The 24,117-nt window shown below is 54.8% G+C and overlaps 1 protein-coding gene across 2 annotated transcripts in view; it reads right to left on the bottom strand.

Moving 5' to 3' along the window:
- Window positions 1-1,870: 1,870 nt before the first annotated feature.
- LRRC8A (leucine rich repeat containing 8 VRAC subunit A) overlaps window positions 1,871-24,117 on the bottom strand; it is a 29,826-nt gene continuing 7,579 nt past the window's right edge. Inside the window, exons 1-3 of one of the 2 annotated variants that reach the window (XM_045288583.1) lie at window positions 16,881-16,909; window positions 11,166-13,330; window positions 1,871-2,487 (exon numbers count right to left, since the gene is read on the bottom strand). In XM_045288583.1, the coding sequence (XP_045144518.1) occupies window positions 2,212-2,487; window positions 11,166-13,322 (2,433 nt within the window). In that variant the 5' untranslated portion in view covers window positions 13,323-13,330; window positions 16,881-16,909 and the 3' untranslated portion in view covers window positions 1,871-2,211. Of the gene's footprint in view, window positions 2,488-11,165; window positions 13,331-16,880; window positions 16,910-24,117 lie in introns of those variants that run through there. The other variant, XM_004713267.2, reaches the window with a different exon arrangement.

The following is a 24,117-nucleotide window of genomic DNA, read 5'->3' as shown; positions in this document are numbered from 1 at the left end:
CAACTGGGCCGTGGGGTCTCTTGGCCCCACCTCTGCGGAGCTGTGGGGACCCGCTGTTTGCATCGCACAGGACCCAAGAGCAACAGGTGGGAAGCCCGTTGGACAGATGGAGATGCTGAAGGCACAGCAGGGAGGGATGACCCAGTTTCATAGAGAAGGTGACTTTGAGAAGGGACAGGAAGACAAGGTGGCTGGATTCCATTTCCGAGTCCTCTTCTCCCAGTCCCCACCCATCAAATATCCTTGGGGCAAAGCCCCCAGGCAACTGGAAAGGCTGATGACACACTGATTGTGGGATCCCCAGATACCCTGGGCCTCCTGTCAACCTTATGTCCAGTGCCTGTCTCCAAGGAGCTTCCAGAGGCAGAGGCATGAGCAGAATGAACTCGCCCCTGCAGGTGTCCAAGAAATGGACGCTAAACAAATTAATCGACAAGGCCTGAGAGGCGAGGGAAGGGATTCACGTCCGCCCACACTCCCATGACATGGAGACCTCCGGTGGCGGCGGTGGCTTTCTGTTATAGATTTATTTGATATTGGAACCGAGTCTACAAGTTCAGACCCAAAAGTAACGGATTGCTTCATGGTTGTCAGAGGCTAGTGTGCATTATTTCTCAGGGTTACATCTGATGACATGACGCGGAGAACACAAATGGCTGGACGGACGGACAGATTCGTTAAGATGTGCGACGCTAAAATGTGCCTTAGTGTCTTGAGTGATTGCTCTAAGGCAGGGACTCGAGTGACTGACCTAAAGCAAGGTGGCTCCCCGCCACCAGACCTGACTGCGCTGCGGGTGCCAGGTACCCTGGATAGAAGCTGGCTTGAACCCCAAACGGGGTGGGGAGCAAGGGGGCGGGAAGGGTTACCCTCCTAGCGGGGACCTCCCCACCCCAACCCTGCCTTCTAGGCGTCCACTCTGAAGGCCTGGGTGGTGACAGGGCTGATGTGAGCAGCTGAGACTAGGGGTGGCACAAGGGCAACCCATGACACAGGAGGAGGGGAAGGGTGCAGGTGAAGTCACTCCATAACACTGTGCAGGCGGGGAGGGGCCGGGGCATTGTGGGAGGGGGGATGGAGCACCAGCATCTCGGGCTTAGCCGACCCAATTCCTCTCCCTTCTTGGCAGTTCCCAGAACATTCACTTTGGCCAACAGCCACAGAAACGAGTGCCTGCCAAGACACAGGAGAAGAAAGAAAACAAGACTCCAAAAAAAATAAAAAATAAAAATAAAACAAGGAACACAACACCCTGCCCCGGGCAAGGAGAGGAACAAGCAGCAGGAGACCAGGTCGCCGCAGCAGTAGATCTGGAAGACACTGCGGCCTCCACACCAGTCACTGTCTGGCTTCTCCCCTCGAGGAAAACCACCACCTCACCTGGGTCGCCCACTCACTGGCCTTTAGTGTCTTTGTTTGCCCTTCAAAATGACCCCCGCCCCTCTTTTTAATACTCAGATCCTCCACTGTGAAAACTGTTAAAACAAAACAAAAACCTTTTTTCTTAAAAAAAATCTGAAAATCGTCAAGAAGCTTGATGGGGCAGCCCCAGGCTTGGCCTGGCCTCTCCACTACCGGCCTGCTCTCCTCTGGGGCATGCTGTGCTGCCAGAGCCCAGCCTGGCACCAGCGCGGACCACCACCCTTGGCTGCTCAGCCCGGGCCCCTTTGCTTAAGCCTGGGTGGGCACTGAACACCAGAGGCATCACTAAGAGGGAAAAAGGAGAGACCCAGCGCGCCCTTCCATGAACACCCTCCGCTGGGGAATGTGTAAGTCATCGGGAGGGAAGAGATGGGCCGCAGAGGAAAATAAATACCAAGAGCTAAGGAGGTGACCCTGGACCTCTGACGTTGGCTCAGCCCCGGGGGAGGGGGGGGCTGGGGGGGGGGGGGCAGAGAAATGGCCTCCAGAGAGGAGGCCCTGATTGTCCAAATACTGCGCAGTCCTCTGATCTCCCCCAACAGGCGCCTGCCCTGGGGGGAGGGGGGAAGGGGGGGCATGAGTCTCAGAGGGTCAAAGGGGCCAGCCCTTCAGGTAGTCCACTTGCCCTGGTCCAGCTCACATCCTGCCTGCCGCAGGCTCCTGCCTGGCCAAGAGGCTGGGCTGGCTGTCCCTGGACCTCAGGGAGGAGCAGAGCTTGGCCCTCCTGGCCGGTCCTGCTGCTGGCTGGCGGCTGAGGGCCAGCCCCATGCTCCAACTGGCTGCCAGCGCTCAGGCTTGCTCCTTGTCGGCCCTCCAGAGCCTCTCCTTCACCTCGGGGGGCAGGGTGTTGAACAGGTCCTCCTCCACCACCAACCCACTGCGCTTCAGCAGCGGGCACTCGCCCAGCTCCACAGGCAGGCACTCCAGCCGGTTGCCTCGCAGCTCGATCTGGGTCAGGTTGGTCAGCTCGCCCACGCGCGAGGGCAGCGACTGCAGCACGTTGTTGCCCAGGTGCAGCGCCCGCAGCTTCCGGCACTGGAAGAGCTCTGGGGGGAGGGCCTCAATCTGGTGTGGGGGGGAGAGCAGAGGGCAGAAGTGAGGCGTGTGCCGTGGCTCCAGGCCCAGGGGTTTCCTCCCGCCTCCCCCTCCCTCCCTGCCTGCCCGCTCTGATACCCCTCAGGCACCAGTCTCACCTGGGCCACAGCCTGGCTGCCTTCTACCCGTCTCCTGGCCCGGAGTGCAGGAAGCCTCCTTGGCACTGTCCTGGGAAACCTCTGGTACACACGTGCCCACCATGCCCCCTCTGTCCATCATGAGCAGAGAAACCCACGTCAACTGCCCTTTTTGGTGAACTGGGTTGAGTTTACCCTCAGGGATGGGACTCTCGGCTGGGCCCCTTTCTCTCCCTCGGCTTCAGTTTCCTCACCTGGCAAGTCGTGTGTGTGTGTGTGTGTGTGTGTGTGTGTGTGTGTATACAGAGCTGGCCATCGGAGCCCTTTGTCTGCTTTGGCAAATGTGAACCACTAGCAGCATCCCTCCCTGTACACCCCCAGCAGCTGTGACAGGAATTGCTGACATGCCCCCACTGCCGTTTGTAAAGAACTCTTCCCATTTAGAGCCCCAACTGAGGCCTTAGAGAAGCTAACTTGCCCAGAGGCCTGACGCTGGGAAGTGATGGGGCCAGGTGGTCCATGCTCTGTGCCACTCAGTCGCGGTGCCCCCCCAGCCAACAGCGTGGCGGGAGTGAAGCCGGGCAATCTCACGGAGGAAGAGCTCCACAAAGGTGCGTGCTCCCCCAGCCAGCCCTGCCGTGTGCGTCCTTCCTGGGGTTATTGTCCTAAAACTGTCCCCTGCAGCCATCAAGGGCAGGGACCTCCGGCAAGGGAGGTATTGGGCCCCAATCCCACATGGGGATGTGGGAGATCAAGCAGTAGCCCCTGAGAGTGCTCCATCACGGCCCCGTTTTCCATGCTGAGGAGACAGGCAAAAGGCAAGTCCTGATTCAGGCTGCACGGTCAGAGGGTAGACCGAAGTCTTGCTTCCTCAGCTCAGAGCCTCAGCTCTCTGTCTGCTCTGCTCTCATCTGCCCAGAGGGTGCTCATTGTCCTACAACCCTGGAAAGTCCCTGTCCCAGCTGGCTCCCCAGAACACTTCCCTCCCCATGACACGCCCTCCCCTTTGCTGGTGAGCTCCCTCCAGGCCTAAGGAGAAGGGAAGGCATGTCCGGAGAAGGGAAGGCATGTCCGGTCAGCACTGCTCCACCTGTCCCCTGAACCTGTCCTTCCCTCTAAGAAGCACCACATCTGGCGCCCCTGGGCCCACAACCTCAACGACCTCTAGAGCCATGGGTGAGATCTCCCACCCGCTGCTCTCAGAGAAGACAACCCTCTCAGGAGCCTTCTGTGGTAGCTCATCCCCTGGCTCCCCATGGTCACCGCCCTGACAAAACATCAGCCAGGTGCCTGCCTCTCTCCTTGGTGCACGGATGGAGCCTCTGCCCCAGTTCATCCTCGATGCCACCCTGTAATGGTGATCCACCAGCCCTGGGCCCATTCTCCTCATACCTGCCTCCACCCACCCCAACCTCAAGACCCTGTGTACTCCTGGCCTAGGACTCTAGTCAGACTCCCGCCGCCTTTCCTCAGAGAGCCATGGGAGAAGTGCTCCCTGGTCCCGACATCCCGCCCACGACACACAGACCCCACTCCACAGACCTGTGCTGCTGCTCCCGTCTGTCACTGCTCCTTCGCCTGCCTACCTGGGCAGCCAGGTGAGAGCGCCGAGAGTGACCCTTCCCCTGCCTCCCACATCCAATCTATCCTGTGTCTATGGCTTCTCCCTCCAGAACCTCCCCAAGTCCATCATGCCTCCACCCCAGCAGCCTTTTCCAGTTCAAGCCACTGCCCCTGGACGGATGGCAACCAGCTCCCCCTTCAACAGACCCCCTCGGCTCCATCCTCCTCACTGCAACAAAGGTCACTTCACACGCACTCACGTCGGCTTCCTTCTGGACCCACTCAACCACCAGAACTTAGGAAACATGCGCTAGAAGCCAGGCACAGAGCCACACAGCCGAGGTCCAGCCTTCGGGACTCTGGGCCTAGCCAGTGGAAACAGACTTGGAACAAATGAAGAGGGCACTGCCATCTCCGTGGGAAAGAACGTGATCTGACCAGGCTCCTGCAGAGGGCCCCAGCCCTGCCTCCAGGAGAAAGTCCACATTCCTGTTAGGCAGTTAGACTCCAGACTCCTTTCCTCCCCAGCTCACCCCCACCCCGGACTGCCCCAAAACTCATGCCTCTGAGTCGATGCCGACGCTTCGTGACCTGGCAGGACAGGGTAGAACTGCCCCTGCGAGTTTCGGACGCTGCAACTGATCAGGGGAGTAGAAAGCCCGGCCTTTCTCCCAAGGAGGGGCTGGTGGCTTCAAACTTCAGACCTTGCGGATTGCAACCCAACGTGGAACCACTATGCCGCCAAGACTCCTCTGTTGAACGGACCAGTTTCCCTTTTTTTCCTTCTGCTAATTCCTTCTCAGGGGTCCTGGTGGTGTAGTGGTTACAGGTTGGGCTGACATCCACAGTGTAAGCAGTTTGAAACCACCAGCCGCTCCTTGGGAGAAAGCCCAGGCTTTCTACTCCATAAACAGTTACAGTCTTGAAAGCCACGGGGGGCAGTTCTACCCTGTCCCAGAGGGTCGGGCAGTTCCACCCTATCCCAATGGCTGGGAGTTTTTGGATTTTTTTTTTACTCCTTCTCATCCTTCAAGGGCCAGGTAGACTGTTCCTTTCTTCAGGAAGTTGGCCTGCCCTGGATTAAGTCTAGGTTGGGGTCATTCCTCTGTGCTCCCAAGAGCAGTTCTTGTTGCACTGCGTGCCAAGTGTCCTGTTACTTTACTCGTCTTTCCCCCCAGACCAGGAGCTCAGTACAGGCAAGGAGGGGCCCTGTTCCTTCTGGAGCCGGAGCCCTTGCTTCATACCTGGACTCCGAGAGCACTCGGAAAACATTTACTCTTTGCCAAGCGACCAGAACCATATGGTGCTCAGTCACCACACAGAAGAATCCTGGCCAATACGGGGGAAAGAAAAGGCACTCACTACAAAAGTTCAAATTCCCTTGGGATTCAAACTTTCTGGAGCTACTGAGACTTGATGGACACCCAAAATAATTGCCCTGAGATCATCTTAAACATGAAACCCAAAATCTGCCCTGTAGTCTCCTTTAAACCAAACGGTTTCGTCTGGACCAGTAAAACAGTGTCGCCTTGAGCACTATTCCATGTGATCAAACTGACACCAGCAAGTTAAAAGATTAGACAGGCAACTCAGGGGGCAATCAGTTTACCTTACGTGGGAGGGAGGCAACCATTCGGAAGTGGTGGGCGAGCGTGGTTGTATGATTTGAAGACCGCAACCAGGGCCATCAAACTGTTTGTGTAGAAACTGTTGACCTGGTGTATGGTGAGTCAGTGATGAACAAATACAGACTTTCCCGGCCAAGGCCAAGGGATTCCCTTTGCTGCTGTTAGACCTGTCCGCTCGGTCTTGACTCACAGTGGCCCTAGGGACAACGGAACCAAACCTTGCCCAGGCCTGCCCATCCTGACAATCCCCGCCAAGTCTGAGCTCGTTACCGCAGCCCCTGCGTCCGTCTGTCCTGTCACTGACTCGCTACGGAGTTTGATGGCCTTCCCAAGAGACTGGTCCCTAAGGGTTCTAAGGAGTATTCTAGATGGACTTTGCCCAGATGTTTGTTCTCTGGGCAACCCATAGTATATTTAATATTCTTCACCAACACTATAATGCAAAGGCATCGCTTCTTCACTCTTATTTATTGCCCCGCTTTCACACTGAAAATTACCATGGTTTGGGTCAGCTGCACTTTAGCCTTTAAAACGACATCTCTGCTTTTGAACATTGAAAAGAGGTCCTTTGCAGATTTGCCCAAGGCAACATGTCGTTTGAGTGCTTCCCTGCTGGTTCCCTGGGGGTATTCATTGTGGACACTGGTGAAATGAAATTCTTGACAACTTCAGTATTTTCTCTGCCGATCATCATGTTGAAGAAACCCTGGTGGTCTAGTTAGGAGTTGGGCTGCTAACCACAAGCTCAGGAGTTCAAACCTACTAGCCACTCCAAGAGAGAAAGACCTGCAGCCTTGGAAACGCTATCATGATGTTGCTTACTAATCCAGTTGTGAAGACTTTTTTTTTTTTAAGGGAGCCCTGGTGGTGTAGTAGTTACACGCTGGACTGCCAACCACAAGGTCAGCAGTTCAAAACCACCAGCTGCTCTTTGACAGAGAGAAGAAGCTTCTAGTCCCTTGAAAAGTTAGTCTCAGAGACCCATAGGGACACTCCTACGCTGTCCTATGGTGTGGCGGTGAGTTGGGATCGACTCCATGGCAGTGAGTTTGGTCAAGTGGATCCCACACTGAGAGGAGCTTGGTGATCAACAGCTATGGGTCAGGCTGCTCACTGCAAGGTCAGCAGCTCGAAACCATCAGCTGCTCCACGAGAGGAGGACGGGCCCTGCTATCCCCATGAAGATTTCCAGTCCCGGAAACTCACAGGGGCAGTTCTACCCTGTGCTAGAGTCACAACGGGGGTCCTCCAGTCACTGGCAGTGAGCGGGGGACTTTGGTTTGGTCTTCCACACTGAAGGGTGTAGTCTTTGATCTTCATCAGTAAGCGCTTTAGGTCCTCTGCTTGAAAGGAAGCAAGGTGTGTCATATGCTATCATAGGCTGCTTCTTCCAGCCTTAGTGCTGTGTGCTTCGTCATATAGCCCAGTCTCTTGCATTATTTGCTCAGCCAACTAAGTAAGTATGGTAGGATAAAACCCTGCTCCTTTCCTACCTTGATTTTCAAACCATGCGGTATCCTTTGTTCTGTTTGACCGACTGCTTCCTGGTCTAGGTACAGGTTCTGCACAAGCACCATTTAGTGTCTCAGCGCTCTCGTTCTTCACAGTGCTACTCATAACTTGCTCTGACTGATCCTTCTGGTATTCTCTGCTTTCAGCCACCATTCATCTGACATCAGCAATGACAGCTCTAGTTCCACATCCTCTTTTGAATTTGGCTTGAATTTCTGACAGCTCCCTGTTAATAAACTGCTGCAACTGCTTTTGAATGACTGCCAGCCAAATTTCACTTAAGTGTGACATTAATAATATTGTTCAATAAAATTCTCATTCTGTTGGGTTACCTCTTCTAGTCGGTTGGCTAGACACCTGCCTTCCAAATTTGTTGGCCCAGAGAATAACAGGTGAGCACTTCTGACATCACATCAATTTGTTGAAATATCTCAATTGTTACTGCATCAATTCCTGGAGCTCTGTTTTCCATTAATGCCTTCTGTGCAGCTTCAACTTCTTCCTTCAGTGCCATCGAATGAGACATCACCTCCTGAAACGGATGGGTGTTCATTCTTTTTGGTGTTATTAGGTGCTATCAAGCTGCTTCTGACTCGCAGAGACCCGTGTACAATGGAGTAACCATGCCTGGTCCGGTGCCGTCCCCACAACTGTTCGCTAGGCCCTCACTATCTGCCAATGTTTCCATGTGGTCCACAAAGTTTGCCAGCGGCTACTTCCTCTGAAGCGGACAGCCTAGTCCTTCTTTGTAGTCTTATTCTTGATCAAGCAGCTCTGCTGAAATCTGCTCACTTTCGGTGCCGGTGCCGGTATCTGAAACACCAGTGATGTCGCTTCTGGCATCTCAGCAACACACAAGCCACCACAGTGTGGCACACCGACAGACGGTCAGTAATCTACCCACATGTTCCTTCCCACCCCTGGTGACCGTCGAAAGGTTTCCTTTAGGCCAGTAGTTCTCAACCTTCCTAGTGCCGCAACCCTTTAATACAGTTCCTCATGTTGTAGTGACCCCCAACCATAAAACTATTTTTGTTGCTACTTCACAACTGTAATTGTGCTACTGTTATGAATTAGGGTGACCGCTGGGAAAGGGTTGTTTGATTCCCAAAGGGGTCGAGGCCCACAGGTTGAGAACCGCTGCTTTAGGGTGAACACCTTTCATCGACTTTATAAGAGCCTGTCCTTTTGTGATTGAGTTATTGCACAACACAATGTCCTCAATGTGTCTTGGCTGCACGTTTGATCCATTCCAGATCACAGAAATTGGTAAGAATCTTCAATTGGCCTTAGTGGCAGATGCATTAAGCTGAGTAATATTAACCAGTCTATCACTGACGTACTTCAGGAGAGAGCTTTGAGTGTCCTTCTAGGTGATGAGTTTGATGCTGCTCCTCTTCGGTTTTTCGTTGCCGAGATCGATGACCTGTCTGATTCGAAATGGTCAATGCCGGTCTGTTGCAGTTCCGAGGCCTGGGGTGTCCGTGTCCCAGGGTTCCACTGTGTTCCTGGACAACTTCCACTTCCCTAAATTTGTATTCCACACAGTTCATGCTGCGATCATTAGTCGAAGGGCACAGCTGCTGCTGCTCACTGTAAGTCGGGCCAATCAGCAAATGAAGGTCCCCAAAGCTTTGCTCCGTCCACATGCTTAGGGCAACGTGATTTGGAGGGGGCAGGTCTTCCTCAGTCGGGTTATGCGTGCCTTCCACACGGAGGGGCTCCTCTGGCACTGTAGCAGACGACGTCCCCCTGCTGTGCGTAAGGTTTCCACTGGAGGACTTTTCAAAGCAATAGATCTTGTGGACCTTTTTCCTAGTCTGTCTGAGCCTGGGAGTTCTATGAAGCTGTCCACCATGGGTGACCCTGCTGGTGTTTGAAATACGGGTGGGCCCACTACCAGCATCACAGCCACGCACAAACGACCAGAGTGCGATCAGCCGACAGACAGATGAATGGCGGAAGTATTCCTTAGCATCAGGTTAAACCCAAAGGGAACGCCACATCTAAGGGGCTGAGCCAAGGCCTGCACCATCCCGCCCCTTCCCTACCCCAGTGGTTCATGGGAGCCATCAAGCCGTGAGAACCATCCAGGAGAGAGGTTCAGGTCTCAAGCTCCAAAGGAGGAGCCTGACTGGAATGGACCCAAATTAACGTGTTTTTTTTGTTTGTTTTTTCCCTAGAAAGGCCTCTGGTGTTCTGTGGGTGGGGACCGGATGTGATAAAGCAGTGTGCTAAACAGGGTCTCCTTCCTCTGCCGGTGCCTTTCCTGAGAGGTGACCTCAGCCAACAGGCATGCTTGGTGTGGGGCAATGCAGATGGGGCAGAAAGAATGGGCAGCCAGGCTCTAAGCCTAAACCCTCCTCTACCTAGCAGGGGAGCAGGTGGAGCGTGGTACAACCCCCAGAACAAGGCATTCATCAGAAAGGATTGTGGGAGGGCAGAGGAATGTCAGCGCCCACTCCAGGGGTAAATGATGCAGTTCCAACAGGGCGCTGTGGGCAAGCCCTCTGTCTGTTACACTCCAACTGGGCTTCTTTCCCAAGGGACTGTCCACAATCAAGCAGCCTCGGATATAACCCTCACCCCTCTCCCCACGGGTGTGCGTTCGTTAGGGATTCTGTCCCAATCCCTAATGTGCACACGAGACAAGTGAGTTTGCAAGGGGAGAAGAGGGAGGGTTTCTGACGAGTGCTGGGGAAGGCGAGGATGGATAGATGGATGGAGACATGAGGAGATGGGGAGACAGGGAGAGAGAATGTGTGGGGTGCTCCTTCCTGTGTGCCTAGACTGCTGCCTCCTGTGGGGAGGATTCAGTGGGACGGTGTCTCATACCAGCCACAGACTAAGTGAGAAGAGGCTCAGTAAACAAATGGGGGCTATGTTAGCACTACTGCCTATGATTGGGGTGGGGTGGGGCAAAGGTGAGGGTGAAGCAGGCCTCCCCTTCATCTCCCAAGCCTGGGACTCAGACTCCCACCACCATCCTGAACCACAAGAACCCTGTCAGTCAGGACCCGGAAGGCGTGTTCATTGAACTGACAGCCTCTCTGGGGGTTCCTAGGCAGCGCTGGGAGGGGTGGGGAGGGGGTCCTCCTGGCCGCTGTGCTTTGTTCCCCCTGCAGAAGCCCAGACCGCAGAGCCATAGGAGAACCTGCCCTTCACTGCACCTGCCTCCCTCTGGCGAGGGGCCTTTCCAGCTGTGGCTTCACCCTTGGCTGGGCAGAAGCCAGGTGGGGCTGCCACCAGTGGTTTTGCAGGTACGGCCTCCCCTCACCTTCCCAAGTCGCCTCAGTGATTTGCCGCTGGTTCTCCAGCAAGGCAGGTGACCAAAGAGCAGCCCCCCACGCGAACTCTGCTCTTCACCAGCTGCAGACACCACCTGACTTCACTTCAGCAAGCCCGGCGGCCTAGTTTCCCCAGCTCTGCTGGCCCCAGGCCTCCAAACCCAGCTGGGGGCAAGCAGAGGAAGCTAGCCTCCAAGCTCCGGCCTGGCTCCTCCTTTCCAAACCCAGAGAGAGAGAAGGATCCGCAGGGTCCTCCGCACATGCACATCCTGGGATCATGGCTCCAAGGGCAGGTTGGTGGGGGGGGCCCAGCAGCCCACACCATCCCTGCTGGCAGCCCTCCCTCGGCCAGGACAACTATGTAGCATTCTATGGCAAAGACTCAGAATGACTGGGGCGCCCAACCACGGAGTGTGATTCAGCAGGCCTGGGGTGGGACCGCGGAGTGTGTGTTTTGAGCAAATTCCTTCCTGGGCGGTTCGGAGAACCACAGGTGCAGAGTCTGGAGCCACCGGGCACCAGAGAGTCCCGAGCAGTCTCCCTCGCCAGCCCCTGCGGTGGGCGGTGGCCAGGTCACTCACCCGATTGGCCGTGACGGCCAGATTCTGCAGGTTCTGCAGGAGGCCGATGTCGGCGGGGAGGAAGGTCAGGTTGTTGTGGCTGAGGTCCAGGTAGCGCAGCTTGCGGCAGTAGAAGAGCTGGGTGGGGATCTTCTCGATCTTGTTGCGGTTCAGGTAGAGGCGCTCGAGGTTGGTGAGGTTGCCGATCTGGATGGGGATGTAGGCGATGTGGTTGTACCACAGCTTAAGGCAGGTGAGGCGGTGCAGGTGCTGGAAGCTGATGATCTCCTCGATGGTCTTGAGGTTGTTGTCCTTCAGGTCGATCTCCTGCAGGTTGTGGAGGCTGAAGATGGAGTGGGGGATGCGCTCCAGGTCACAGCGGATCAGCTCCAGCTCCGTCAGGTTCACCATCTTCTTGAGGCTGTTGAGGACGATGAGCTTGGTGCCCTCGTTGTTGACGGACAGTTTCTGCAGGTGCACCCCCACATCTGTGACCACCTGGGGCAGCTTGCTCAGGTTGCTCTTGAGCCGCAGCACCTTGAGGCGCTTGAGCTCCCGCAGCCCATCGATGACGATGTAGCGGTTGTTCTCAGCGCTCAGGTTGCCGGTCAGGTGCAGCTCCTCCAGGGTCTTCAGGCTGTAGATCCACAGCGGGATCTCTTTGATGTCGGTGAACTTGATATGCAGGGCCCGCAGGTTCTCGCGGAGGAAGGCCAGGGCGGGAGCCTCGATCTTGGCCGCCGTGTGGTACAGCCACAGCTCCTTGAGGCCCGTGAGCTGGGCGATGCTGGGCGGGATGGTCACGTCGGGGATCAGCTCCAGCTTCAGCACCTCCAGCTCCACCAGGTCGAACACCGTGTCAGGGATGCCACTGAGCATGAACAGGTGCAGCTCCAGCTTGTCCTGCGCATTCTTGGTGAGCCGCTGCCGCAGCTTGTCCAGCGTCCACTCGTTGTTGAGGTTCAGCTGCCGCAGCTTGTTCTCACTCACCTCCGACAGGAAGACGGCGAAGCGCTTCGAGTAGAGCGGGTCGTACTGGTCAATGAGGTGCAGCATGAAGGCGAAGTCATTCTTGACATCGGGGATGTCACTATAGCTGCTCTCCTCGCGGATGGACTCGAACGAGTACTTCTTGAGGGAGCGCCGCAGCATCCACCACAGCGTGTACATGCAGATGAGGCCGTAGAAGATGACCAGGCTGATGTAGAAGGAGGCCAGGATCTTGAAGAGGGTGGCGAGCGGGTGGGCACAGCGGTAGGTGCGGTAGCCTGTCAGGCTCTCTATGTCCACGGTGCAGTCCACGTCGAACTTGATGTTGTGCACGTAGTAGACGGTGTAGCAGATGATGAGGATGAACTTGATCACCTTGATGATGGTCTGCCGCATGTACAGGCGGTACACGATGTCTCCTTCCTCCACGTGGGTCCGGAACTTCTTCACCTTCTCAAACAGCGCCTTGGCCTGCTCCCCCTCCTTCTTGTCCAGCACGCCCGTCTCCGAGCGGTCCACGATGCCTTGCTCGATGCGCGACTTTGTCCGCTGCAGCATGGGCACGGTGGCCTCCACGTCCTCGCTGACCGTGGAGGACTTCTTGTCCATGGAGCCATTCATCTTGCTGAAGGCCGGTTTGGGGTCGCTCTCCTCCACCACGGTCTCGGACAGTGCTCGCGTGGTCCAGGGCGAGTCGAAGCACTTGAGCAGGATGGACACGAAGTGCTCCAGCTTCGAGCTGGTACGTGGGAACTTGAACCAGAAGTTGCTGCAGGCCAGGAAGATGAGGGTGTGCAGGAGCACCAGGTAGGGGAAGTACTTGGCGAACCAGTGGAGCCGATTCTCATAGCACACGGCATCCACATAGTTGTACTGGTGCCGGTCCAGGTCGTACCTGATGCCTGTGGGGCCGGTGTCAGGGGTGGGCAGGATTGTCGCATTGGGGTATGTGGGTTCCAGGCTGGGGGCTGCCCAGCCCCGGAATGAGTCATTGCAGGAATCCTTGGTGACCCACTTACAAGGCAGGCAGATCATCTTGTCCTGGGTGACCTGCAGCGTCCCACCGAAAACGGCAATCATCAGCATGACGATGGAGATGTAGTCGGTGAACACGTCCCACCATGGTTTCAGAATCCGGTACGCGGGCTGCGTGTCCGCAAAGTAGCGGAGCTCCGTCACTGGAATCATGGTTCACCCTGAAAGGGACCCACAAGCACAGGTTACCACGGAGCGGCCTGGCTTTCTGGGGAACCCGTGGTCAGGGAAGGGAGACCGCTGAGAGTCCTAGCCTTGCCCTTCACCACAAACCATGGGGGGCTGGAGGGCTGGGGGCAGTGAGAGGTGTCTCCATGTAGCAGATCAAGGCGTGCTGGGAAGTTGGGTCCACACAGGCGGGTCAGAAGGCGGCCTCCTGGTTCTCCCAGCCCGCCGGCCCTCACACTAGAATCTGGGGCTCTTCCAGGAAGCCCATTCGGGAATTCCTGCCTTTCAAGCCCTTCCTATTTGTGATCAGAGTGCCCGCAGGTCTTGTTTGTAACTCCCAGTCCACCCGGGAACAGGATGCAGACATCCAGTCCGACCCCGCCCACCCTTACCAGGGGCCCGAGGGGATTTCCACACCACCCGAGAGAAGCAAACTGCAGGCGAGCGGGTGAAACGAGAATGACTTTTGAGAAAAGTCTACCTGGGCGTGGGTGCTAGGCTTCGGGGGCATGGGACTGGACAGACAAACACAGGGCTGTCAGGATGGGCGCCTAGGGGAGTGAGCCAAACAGAAGCAGATTAGGAAGTAAGACCGCTCTCCACCCCAACCCCAGATGACCCCTGGCCCTGCGCAGGATGAAACGATGAGTGTGGCTGTACACAGACAACACTGAGAGTCAGCAGAGGTCTCCAGTGGACTTGTATCGCGTGGGTTCAGGGATTGGATTGCGTGGCCAAGCTGGGGAACACTGAGAGGGAAGCCGCATTCAGAATGCCTCCAGCCAGTGACAGCCAGGAGGGGTGCGGCAGGACAAACACGGAGGAGGGAATCACATCCGCCTGGACCGCCTCCACCGCAGGTGAGGCGTTCTGTTCCGGAGGCCGAGGGCGTACATGGTCACGGAACTCTCTGAAAGGCTTGCAGAAGCCCCAGGACAATCAAAGAAAGTCCCTGTAAACACAGTCTAGGGTGAGTCACCCCTCTGAGGAGCCCTGGTGGTGTGGTGGCCGCGAGCTGGGCTGGACTAGCCTGTACAAGGTCAGCGGTTCTGATCCACCAGGCGCTCTGCGGGAGGCGGGGGAGGACGAGGCTTTCTCCTGTCACCAGTTACAGCCTGAGGAACTCACAGGGGTCCTTCTGCCTGCCCTAGAGGGCCCTGTGACTTGAAGGCAGGGAGTTTGGTTTGGGTTTAATAGCCGTCTAATCTTTTTTCTGTGTATTAAAAAAATAAGGTTGTGGTTTTACAAGACATCCTATTTCGTGGGCTAGAGTGTAGCACTTTAAGAAGCTGGGCTTTGTCAAATGCCTGGCTCTCTGGGGGAGAGGAGGAGGCAGTGTGCCTGGGCTTTGGCACTGGACGGGCCACTGTATTTTGATGACTGATACTAGTCGTACTGCCAATGGTAACTAACCTTTCAGGAAAGAGGACCTCCTACAAATGCTAAGCACTGCCCATCCATCCCCAGCTTTTCTAAGAAGGCTGGGACAGCTCTGGACCTGGACCGACGGAGCCCAGGGAGGTGGAAACAAGTACTTAACATAGGTGGTGGCTGCCACACATTTTGCCAAGCGCCCACTGGGGTCAGTGCCAATCAGCAGGCTCAGTGCTTGCCCCAGGGGGCAGGGGCTGTCTTCATGTCACTCTGCTAGGAGGGGCGGAGCCGTTTCTCCAAGGCCAAGTCCACGTGCTCCCTGCTGTGCGGGGGCAGAGTTTAGCCCTACAGGCACACAGGTGGGGCGGAGAGAAACCAGGCACAGAAGTTGGGCCTCCCTGCCCCCTCCCAGGGTTACCAAAGTTCAGGTCACTGAGGGGCCAGCAGACACCACTACCGCCCTAGGCTGGTGGCTCCCACCCAAGGGACGGCCCTCCTGGTGAGGCCAGGCCTTCTGTCCACCCCCCAGGAAAGCCTCAGGCCCTCTAATGACCAACTGGCTCCTCACCACCCACACTCCTGGAAAAGTGGCACTGGGGTGGGGGGCTGCTGAATCACAAAGCCCGCCTCCAGCCCAGAGGAAAGGCGCCTTCCCTCACTTCCTGGCTCAGGGGTGGAGGCCTGAGGATGAGGCCAGAAGGGAGGGGTGGCCCAGAGGAGCCAGCCTGAGGCATGCAACAGCCTGTCCGGGAGTCCCTGCAGGAGACGGCCAGGCCATCACAGGCAGGACGCCAAACATTTGGGGTGGGGGTAGTTTATGACCAGACAGGATGTGGTCACAAGTTCACTCATCTCAGCGGAGGAGGGAGGGGGAGCAGAGGTGTGTGTGTGTGTGTGAGAATGCATGTGTGTGGTATGTGTGTATGTGTGAGAGTATGTGTATGTGAGTGTACATGTGTGTGAGTGTGTATGTGTATGTATGTGCGTGCGTATGTGTGTGTTTATGTGTGCTCGCGTGTGTGTATGCTCACATGAGTATGTGTGTGTGTGTACGAGTGTGAGTGTGGATGTGTGTGTGTGTGTGTGTGACACAGGGAGCAGCCCATTCCCTCACAGTGAGGAGTCAGTCACCTCTGGGCCCCTGCTGTCTTCCCGACCCTGACTCCCTCTGGCTCCGAGGTGGGACACGACCACAAGCACCCCTGGGATACAACTTGCCTGAGTGCGGGAACAGTCCATTCTCCTGGGTGCACCTGCCCCTGCCCCTCGGCCAGGCCCCAGTGGGGGTGTGGGAGTGACACAGGGAGCTGGACCTGTGCTGGGATGGGTAGTCATGGTGACAGCAGGACAGGCTTAGCTCTGCTGGGAAGGGCCCACAGAGGAGACCACCTCGTTCACTGGGGCAGTGGGGGCTAGCGTTGAGGCAGAGGTCAGGAAATGGATCCGAAGCAGAAGGGCTTCTACCATTCCACTTCCCATTGGTGAGGGCAATGCACCTGGACCCTGGGCTAACCCTGAACCTGCAGAGCCTGGGGACTTCTCAGGGCAGCGCTGCCACAACTCCCACCGGGCAAGGGGGCATGGGGGGGCCCAGAGAGGTGAAGAACGGCGCCAGTATACAAAGCTGAGACACAGCAGGGCTGGGATCCTCTAGCTACACCCATGTGCCATCTCACCGCCTCTCTCCTGGATGAGATGCCGGGGCAAATCAGGAAGGTGTGCAGATACCAAAGCCAAGGCTTTAGTCCTCAGGAATATCAATCACAGAAGGGTCCCCAGCCCCCAGCCAGGTCCCAAGAGGAAAAGGCCAGGTGTCTGCCTCCCAGCGCAAGGTGGCCCTTGCAAGAATGAGGGAGGGAAGCCCGCAGAGTGATAGCAGAGTGATAATAAGCGCAGACAAGCTAGAGACCTGTGACTTCACTGCGTGCCCGAGCCAGCTCCTCCCTGGCTCTCAGCCTCAAGCTCTTAGCATATAAACCCAGAGGCTAACTCCCAGGTCTGCTGGGAAGTCAGTGGCTGTCACACTTGGGGGGTGGGGTGGGGCCCTAGTGGAGGAGAGGCCTTTTAAGGCATATCACCTGGGGCAAGCAGCTGCTCCCTGATGATAAGAAGGTACTGCATGCAAAACCTAAACCCAAACTCCCTGCCATGGAGTCGGTGCCCACTCACCGGGTCACTACAGGACAGGGCAGACCTGCCCGGGAGGTTCTCAGACGGTCAGGTCACTCTTCACTGAAGTAGAAAGCTCTGTCCTTCCCCTTTAAACAGCTGGTGATTTTGAACTGCTGATCTTGCAGATCGCAGCCCAACACTAACCACTCGTCATGAAGGCTCCTGAACGCAGAGGGCAAGTGGTCAATAAATCCTGAGCACCTGAGGGGAGGGGAGGGCAGGATACCACCGCAGGGTGTGGTGTGGAAGAGGGGCAGAGTCAGGTTCCAGGGGGATGTGGCACTGAGGGAGGAAGCTGAAGTTCTGGGCCCCTCCCTGTTCCTGCCCAACCTTGGGGACCCTGAGGAAGGAAATGCATCCCCACAGGTGGGAGTGCCAGTCACTAGTGCAAGGACCCAGCCAGAAGCAGGGTGACACGCAGTGAGCCCCTCTGCATGAGCTCCCCATTTAGGGAATGACAATGCACCTGCTAAGCCCAGAACCTTCCAACAAGCTCAGAGATGGCCAACGTACCGTCCTATTTCATAGGTGAGAAAACTGAGGCTCGGGGAAGAAATCGTGTGTCTGTAAAGGGAAGGGGGTATGAAGACAGCTATCCATGAGGTACCCCTGGCTGCGGGCAGGAAGCACAGGAAGGTGGGGGGGGCTTCTTGCTGGACAGTGCATTTGTCCCCCCTGGATTTGCTTTCACGTCAGCACTGCCTCCTAGCAGAGGGGCTCAATGGCTTCCCACTCAAGGCCTCAGTTTCCCCCATCTGAGAAAATGGAGACTATGTCGTAGACATGCCCACATTTTATAAAAGGTGGGCCTAAGTACCAAAGGGTGGGCCTGTCCCACCCAGACTCCACCCTCCCTGAGACGCTGCAGCAACCCCCACCCCAGGACGGACAGCAGGGCTCTGGCCCCAAAGCCACCACCACAGGTGCCCCCTGTCCTGACTGTTCTTGCATGCAGCTCGGTGCAAAGAGGCACTGTCTGGGAGCTGGGTCACCTTCCCCTATTGGCACCCTGGCCTTCCCATCCATAAAATGGGGACAGTAACAGATGCCCCACCTAGCTCTCAGGAGAGCAAGATGACAGAAATGGGGCTTCCCAAACCACTTTCGTTGGGGGGACCCCGAGCAGGGGGAGCATGCCTGGAGGTGGAAGCACAGGCCAGCGCTCAAGGAGGTCTCTGTCGCCCACTAGCAGAGAAAGGAGCAGGTGACTTCACATCTCCCAGGCTTAGTTCCCCACGGGTGAAATAAGGCTTAGAGACAGGCCCTGCCTCCAGAGTGCTAGGCCAGGGCTGGGAACACTGGGCACAGCGTGTGGCAGGCTCAGTGCCAGGGCCTGGGGGTGGGGGGAAGCGGAGGGTGTGGAGGGCAAGCCCTCCCCAAGCCTTCTGGTCTCCAGCGGGTTCCTGACGAGTGAGTGAGTGACAAATGCGCACAGGCAGAGGAAGGACACGCCAAGGGAAGGAGAACCTGGGTCACTGGCCCCTGGGAAAGACGGAGTGGGGGTGGCGGCACAAGAGGTGGGCACAGCAGCACCTCCTAGCACAGCAGAGAAGCCACTATGGTGTGGCAGAAGCATGGCGGTGACTGCATCTGTTACCATTTTGGAACACAAGTGGGAAACCAAACCATGCCAAATGACTATGACCCCATTTTCCTAACCCTTCACCTCCCTGCACTCAGAGCCGGTGACACTTGCAGTGAGAGGAGAAGACAGAAATCTAACACGGAAATGCTGGCTGATATTTTTGCCAGCGTGTTTTGCCTGTGCAATGAAAGGCAACAACAGTGAGACACTGACAAGATGCCCTTGCTAAAGTGGTGAAGTGCTGGGCACTTTAAAGCCCCGTGGCTCTGCAGGAGAAAAGACTGGAAGATTTGTTGCCATAAAGATTACAGCAAGGGATGGTTCTCCTCTGTCCTGGGTCGCTAGGAGATGGAATCTGCCCCAAGGCGGGCAACACAACAATAGGACTTAATCTAAACACAGCTCAGGGGGGTGGGGATTGGACTTGGCAGCTTCAGGAGGGTGCAGGAAGTCAGTCGGGTGAGGTCAGGTCTCTGCTCCAAGAGATGGACCATTTGGAGCGGATATTGACTAGAAGCAACGTGGGTGAGACCAGGGTGGCTGGAAAAAGGGCATCTGACTTCTTCCTCGCGGATCCTGTCTAGCTACTTCTCCTTCCAGAACTCCTACATCCATTCTCCGGTGCCCTCCCGCTCCTCCTCCTGCTGGTCCTCAGGGCCGAGGAGTCAGTTCTGACCCATGCAGACCCTACAGGTCAGCTAGAACCGCCCCTTTCCGTGGCAGGCATGCCTCCTATCTTCTTCCCACAGTGGTGGGTGGTTTCCAACTGGTTGGTAGCAAACACATGACCCACTACACCACCCGCACTCCTGGGCGCCTCTCAGAGGTCAGGAAGGAGCACTCACCAGGGAGCTCGGGTGGCCAGCGGATCAGGCCTGAGGTTGCTAAGCGCTAGGCTGGCAGTTCAAATTCACCAGCTGCTCTGTGGGAGATGTGGCTGGCTGTCCCCATGAAGAACCAGTCTCGGAAACCACAAGGAGCAGTTCTGCTCCGTGCTAGACCATCGCAATGAGTCCATCTCAACACGATGGCTGTGGGTTTGGCTTTGAAGTGGGAGACTCCGGACTCTCCCCAAGAAAAACACCGGAGGTGGTGGGCCAGAGACCGCAAAGGGTGCCTGGGTGCACAGCAGGACACGGGTGATTTCAGATTCGTCTCAGGGCCCTTGGGCAAAGGCCAAAAGACAGGTGTGACAGTCCTGCTGAACTGAGAAGAGTCTGAAAAAGAGAGGAAGTCTGAGGAAAGGGGGGGAAACTCGGAGAAAGAATCCACTACAGGAAAGTCTGCCACAGCATTGTTTATTCCCAGGGCAAACGGAGAGCGCCCATCTAGACAGGGTGAGCGGCTAAGTATTGCCAAATAATGGAACTGATGCAACAATGAACACACTCACTGGTATTAAGAACGTGCAAAGTTGCTGTCGTCAGCGGCTGTCGGGTTGGTTCTGAACCCACGCACAACAGAACAACACCATCCATTGCTGCAGCCACCGTGTCAATCTATCTTCTCAAGGGTCTCCCTCTTTTTCGCCGCCCCTCCACTTTACCGAGCAGGAAGCGCTGTTCCAGGACTGGTCTTCCCTGCTAAGTACGTGAGATGACGTATCTTGCCATCCTGGCCGCCAAGGAGCACTCGGGGTGCACGTCTTCCAAGGCGGTGACACAACTAGCATGGCTGTACCTGCACCATTAATGAAGGCGCGCGCGCCGCGCACACACACACACTCTCTCTCTCTCTGGAAGAGTCTTAGCAGTGAGAGTAGGCCGGTTTCTTTCTTTCTTTTTAAATTTAATCATTTTATTGGGGGCTCGCACAACTCTTATCACAATCCATCCATCCATCCACCCATGATGTCAAGCACATTTGTACATTTGTTGCCATCATCATTCTCAGAACATTTGCTTTCTACTTGAGCTCTTGGTATCTAAGCCGGCTTCTTTTTAATAGTGATTGTCACCTCAAACTTACTTCTATCTTTCTATTATAAGCATATGTTATTCAAGTAATTTTTAAAAAGGGATTTAAAAAAAATGCTGTTTCAAAGGATGGAGAAGAGCTAAGAGAAAGGCAATGGAGGAGGCCTCTCTCTCACTCCCCAACCTCACAATCTACTACACGGCCACAGTGGTCCAAACAGCCCAGTCCTGGGACCACCGAGATATGTAGGCCACTGGGGAAGAGTAGGGCATCCAGAAATCATGCATCTACATACAGACAACTGATCTTGGACAAAGGGGAGACACACAATCTATAAGGAAGAGAGAGAGGACTCTCTTCAACACACGGTGCTGGTACAGCTAGATTTCCATTTGCAGAAGACGGAAACAGGATCCATACCCCCCACCCCCAAGCATGAACGAACTCAAAATGGATCAAAGACCTACATGCAAACCCCAGATCATCACTGTAAAAATAGGGACAAGCTAGCTACAAACTAGCTAAGCTTACCCTCAGACGTAATAAAACGCACACACATACAGAAGTCCAGAGGTGACTGGGGCCTCCTCAGCATCGAAAGACGTCATCGCAAGGAGCAGAAGAGAAGCCACAGCCTGAGGAGACGTTCTTGGCAGTGATGTGTGGGACCAGGGACTAATCTCAGGAATCTATAGAAAGCTGCGCCGCCCCAACAAGGAAAAGACGAAAAATCCACTCTAAAAATGGGCAGGGGACATGCACAGACGGTTCACCAAAGACAGCCAGGTGGCCAGGCAAAGGAAGCCACGCTTGAGATGGCTAGTCATTTCAGATGGCAATCAAAACAACGATGAGCCATACCGCCTCGCCTCGCCTCAGCTTTGATAGCAAAGTTAAAACAAAGCCCCAAAGAGCACCAATGCTGGGGAGGGGGTGGCGGGACTGCAAGCCTACACAGCCACGGTGCAAAGTGTATGGGGCTTCCTTCCTCGACACCTGGGAGCAGACATACTGAAGCATGACCCAGCAATTCCTCTATGTGTACATACGCTAAAGAAACAAGGGACTCCACGCAGACGGATGAATGGACAGACGGATATCTGCACATCCATGTTCACCGCAGTAGCACTATTCACAGTAGTAGGAAGCTGAGAACGGCCTTGGCGCCTGTCAGCGGCTGACTACACTAGTTGGTCCATGCACACCTCGGGGCACTACGGCACACACATCATTACAGGGCAATGCCGAGGCCGTGAGGCACCTCGGGACATGGCTGGGTTTGGGGGGGGCCTTACGCTGAGCGCAGTGAGTGCCTCGCAAAAGGACACACATGGGGTGAGACCACACCTAACACGTCAAATCAAGACAAAGGCTTTCCTGCCCAAAGAACCAGGCTTTGGTGCCTATGAGAGTTGGGAGGCAAAGGGAAGTCACAGGTAGACCAGGGGTTGGCAAGCTTTTGAGACAGAAGAGCTCGCTCTGCTCCTCACACAATTTAAAAATTATTTGAGAGCCATATGTATCTATTAATCATTTTATTGGGCGCTTGTACAACTCTTCACAATTCATCCATCCATCCACGGTGTCAAGCACACTGGTACACCCGTTGCCACCATCATTCTCAAAACATTTTCTTTCTACTTGAGCCCTTGGAATCAACTCCTCATTTTCTCTTCTCCCTCCCAACCCCACCGCCCTCACAAACCCGTGACAACTTCTGAATTATTATTATTTTGTCAAGTCTTACACTGTCTGACGTCTCCCTTCGCCACTTTTCACAAACAAATGAAATCGCCATGACCTGAATAATATCCTTCAGAAACGTACAGCTTTGCTTCCGTGCCTGTCTCTGGCTCTGGAGCCGCAACGTGTCCTGTCCACTAAAGGGCAGACAGTATTGGCCTGGGTGAGGGGGCAGGTAAGACCCTACAAGAGGGAGGAGGGCCAAAAAAGAGAGAGGGGGTGGAACAGGGCAAGCCATTGGAACATCTAATGAGCTGAAAGATAAACTCCTATCTCACTCACAATAAAAAGTTTTAAAAAAATAGCTAGGGCAATTTGGAAGAATAAGGAGGAAGGAGGCACCTATCAGACACTGAGACATGAGACATCCTAAAGCGATTTGAATTTAGACAGTGTCGTGTTGACACAAGGCTAGGTGGAATTACTGATGAGTCAGGAAGAGACCTGACCTCACCTTTCTTACCTTCTGGATGAGTCAAGAGGAGACGGCCCAGAAAAGAGACCTTCACAGTTCTGGAAATTTACTACAGGGCTTTGCAGGACAGGAGGGGAAAGGGGTCTTCCATAAACGGTGCTGGTCCCCGGTTAGTCACAGGAAAAGAAGGCCCCCTCTCCTTCTTATGGGTAAACAGATACCAGTGAATTAAAGACAGAGGCAACACTTGGAAACGCTGACCGGGAAATCCAAGAGACTGTCTTAATGTCTCCCAAATAAGAAACCGTTTCTTACTTTAAAAAGTACAAGCCCTTACAGGAAAAGATTGATATTATCGACCGCCTAACATTTTAAAAGTATGTCCTCTGGAGACACCATAAACAAGCAAAAAGGCATCAGTGACCAGGAGGTAATTCACAATGGGCATAACCACCAAGGAATTCATATCCAGGCATACTAAAGAACTCCTAAAAATATGAGAAAGTACTAATTTTAAGGAGGGGGGCAAAATACAGCACTTGGCAATACACGGGAAACGCACATGGAAATGCACGTATGAAACCACTGGTAGCCTTATTAGTAATTTGGGAATGCATATTAAAACAATCAGATATACTTTTATCCCCTCCACTTGAGAAAAATGTTGGATTCCTGGATGAGGGGTTAGGGTGCACAAACCCTACGAGACTCAGTAATTTCTCTGCTCGGTATATACCTTAAGAGTCTCTTCATATATGTACAAGAAGTCACAAACACATCAGAAAACGGACAAAGATACAAGACAGGGACAAAGGGACATCAACAGGGACAAAGATAGAAGAAATTGTCCTAGTCATACCACGAGGCTCGAAAACGATGCAAGTTCATGAACTTGAGCTCAGACTGTCAACAGCAAGAATGAACCTCAAAAATCAGTGCTGAACCCGCCTCCCCAAACAGAACTATACAAAGACACCCAGAGACAGTTTTCTGTATAGCCGTGGAGGTATTAAACATATATTTGGAAATCACCAAAATCAAGAGAAGTTTCCTCTGAAACGGGAAGAAAGTAGAATTGGGGAAGAGGTGTCAATTATATAGGAAATGGTTTACACACACGCACGAGGCACACATTATAGTCTGACAAACCTGAGCTCTGGCTACAAAGGTATTTGTTGTAGTCTTTCATCTGTGTGCTTCAACTACTTCGTCATGAAAAATTTACAAAAAGCAACCACCCATTTCCTTTCGTTTTTGCCGTAGGCCTGGGGCCGATGGCAGCCACTATGCTGGTGATCAGGGCAGCAGACCCAGCTCCTGCTACCCAGCCTGCTCCTACAAAGACAGAGCAGAAGGTGGAGACCCAGCCACGGCTGCCCGGCCACGTCCTGCCCCAAGGAGATGCAGGCCAGTGTGAACTGCAGGCAAGACCTTTCCTAAGAGGCAGCATGGGGGTAGGGAGTGGAAAAGCAGAACCAGGTCCCGATGACAAGGCTGGAGGGCTCATGACCCCTCCAAAAGATGCAATGCCAACTAAGTTGACGCTGACTCACAGCAGCCCTCTATAGAGGTTC

This window comes from Echinops telfairi, unplaced genomic scaffold (genome assembly GCF_000313985.2).
Source record: "Echinops telfairi isolate 266 unplaced genomic scaffold, ASM31398v2 ScPeMD7_22;HRSCAF=79, whole genome shotgun sequence".
Taxonomy (NCBI): domain Eukaryota; kingdom Metazoa; phylum Chordata; class Mammalia; order Afrosoricida; family Tenrecidae; genus Echinops; species Echinops telfairi.
Note: the sequence above shows the minus strand (reverse complement) of the source record. Positions and strands in the feature narration are given on the sequence as shown.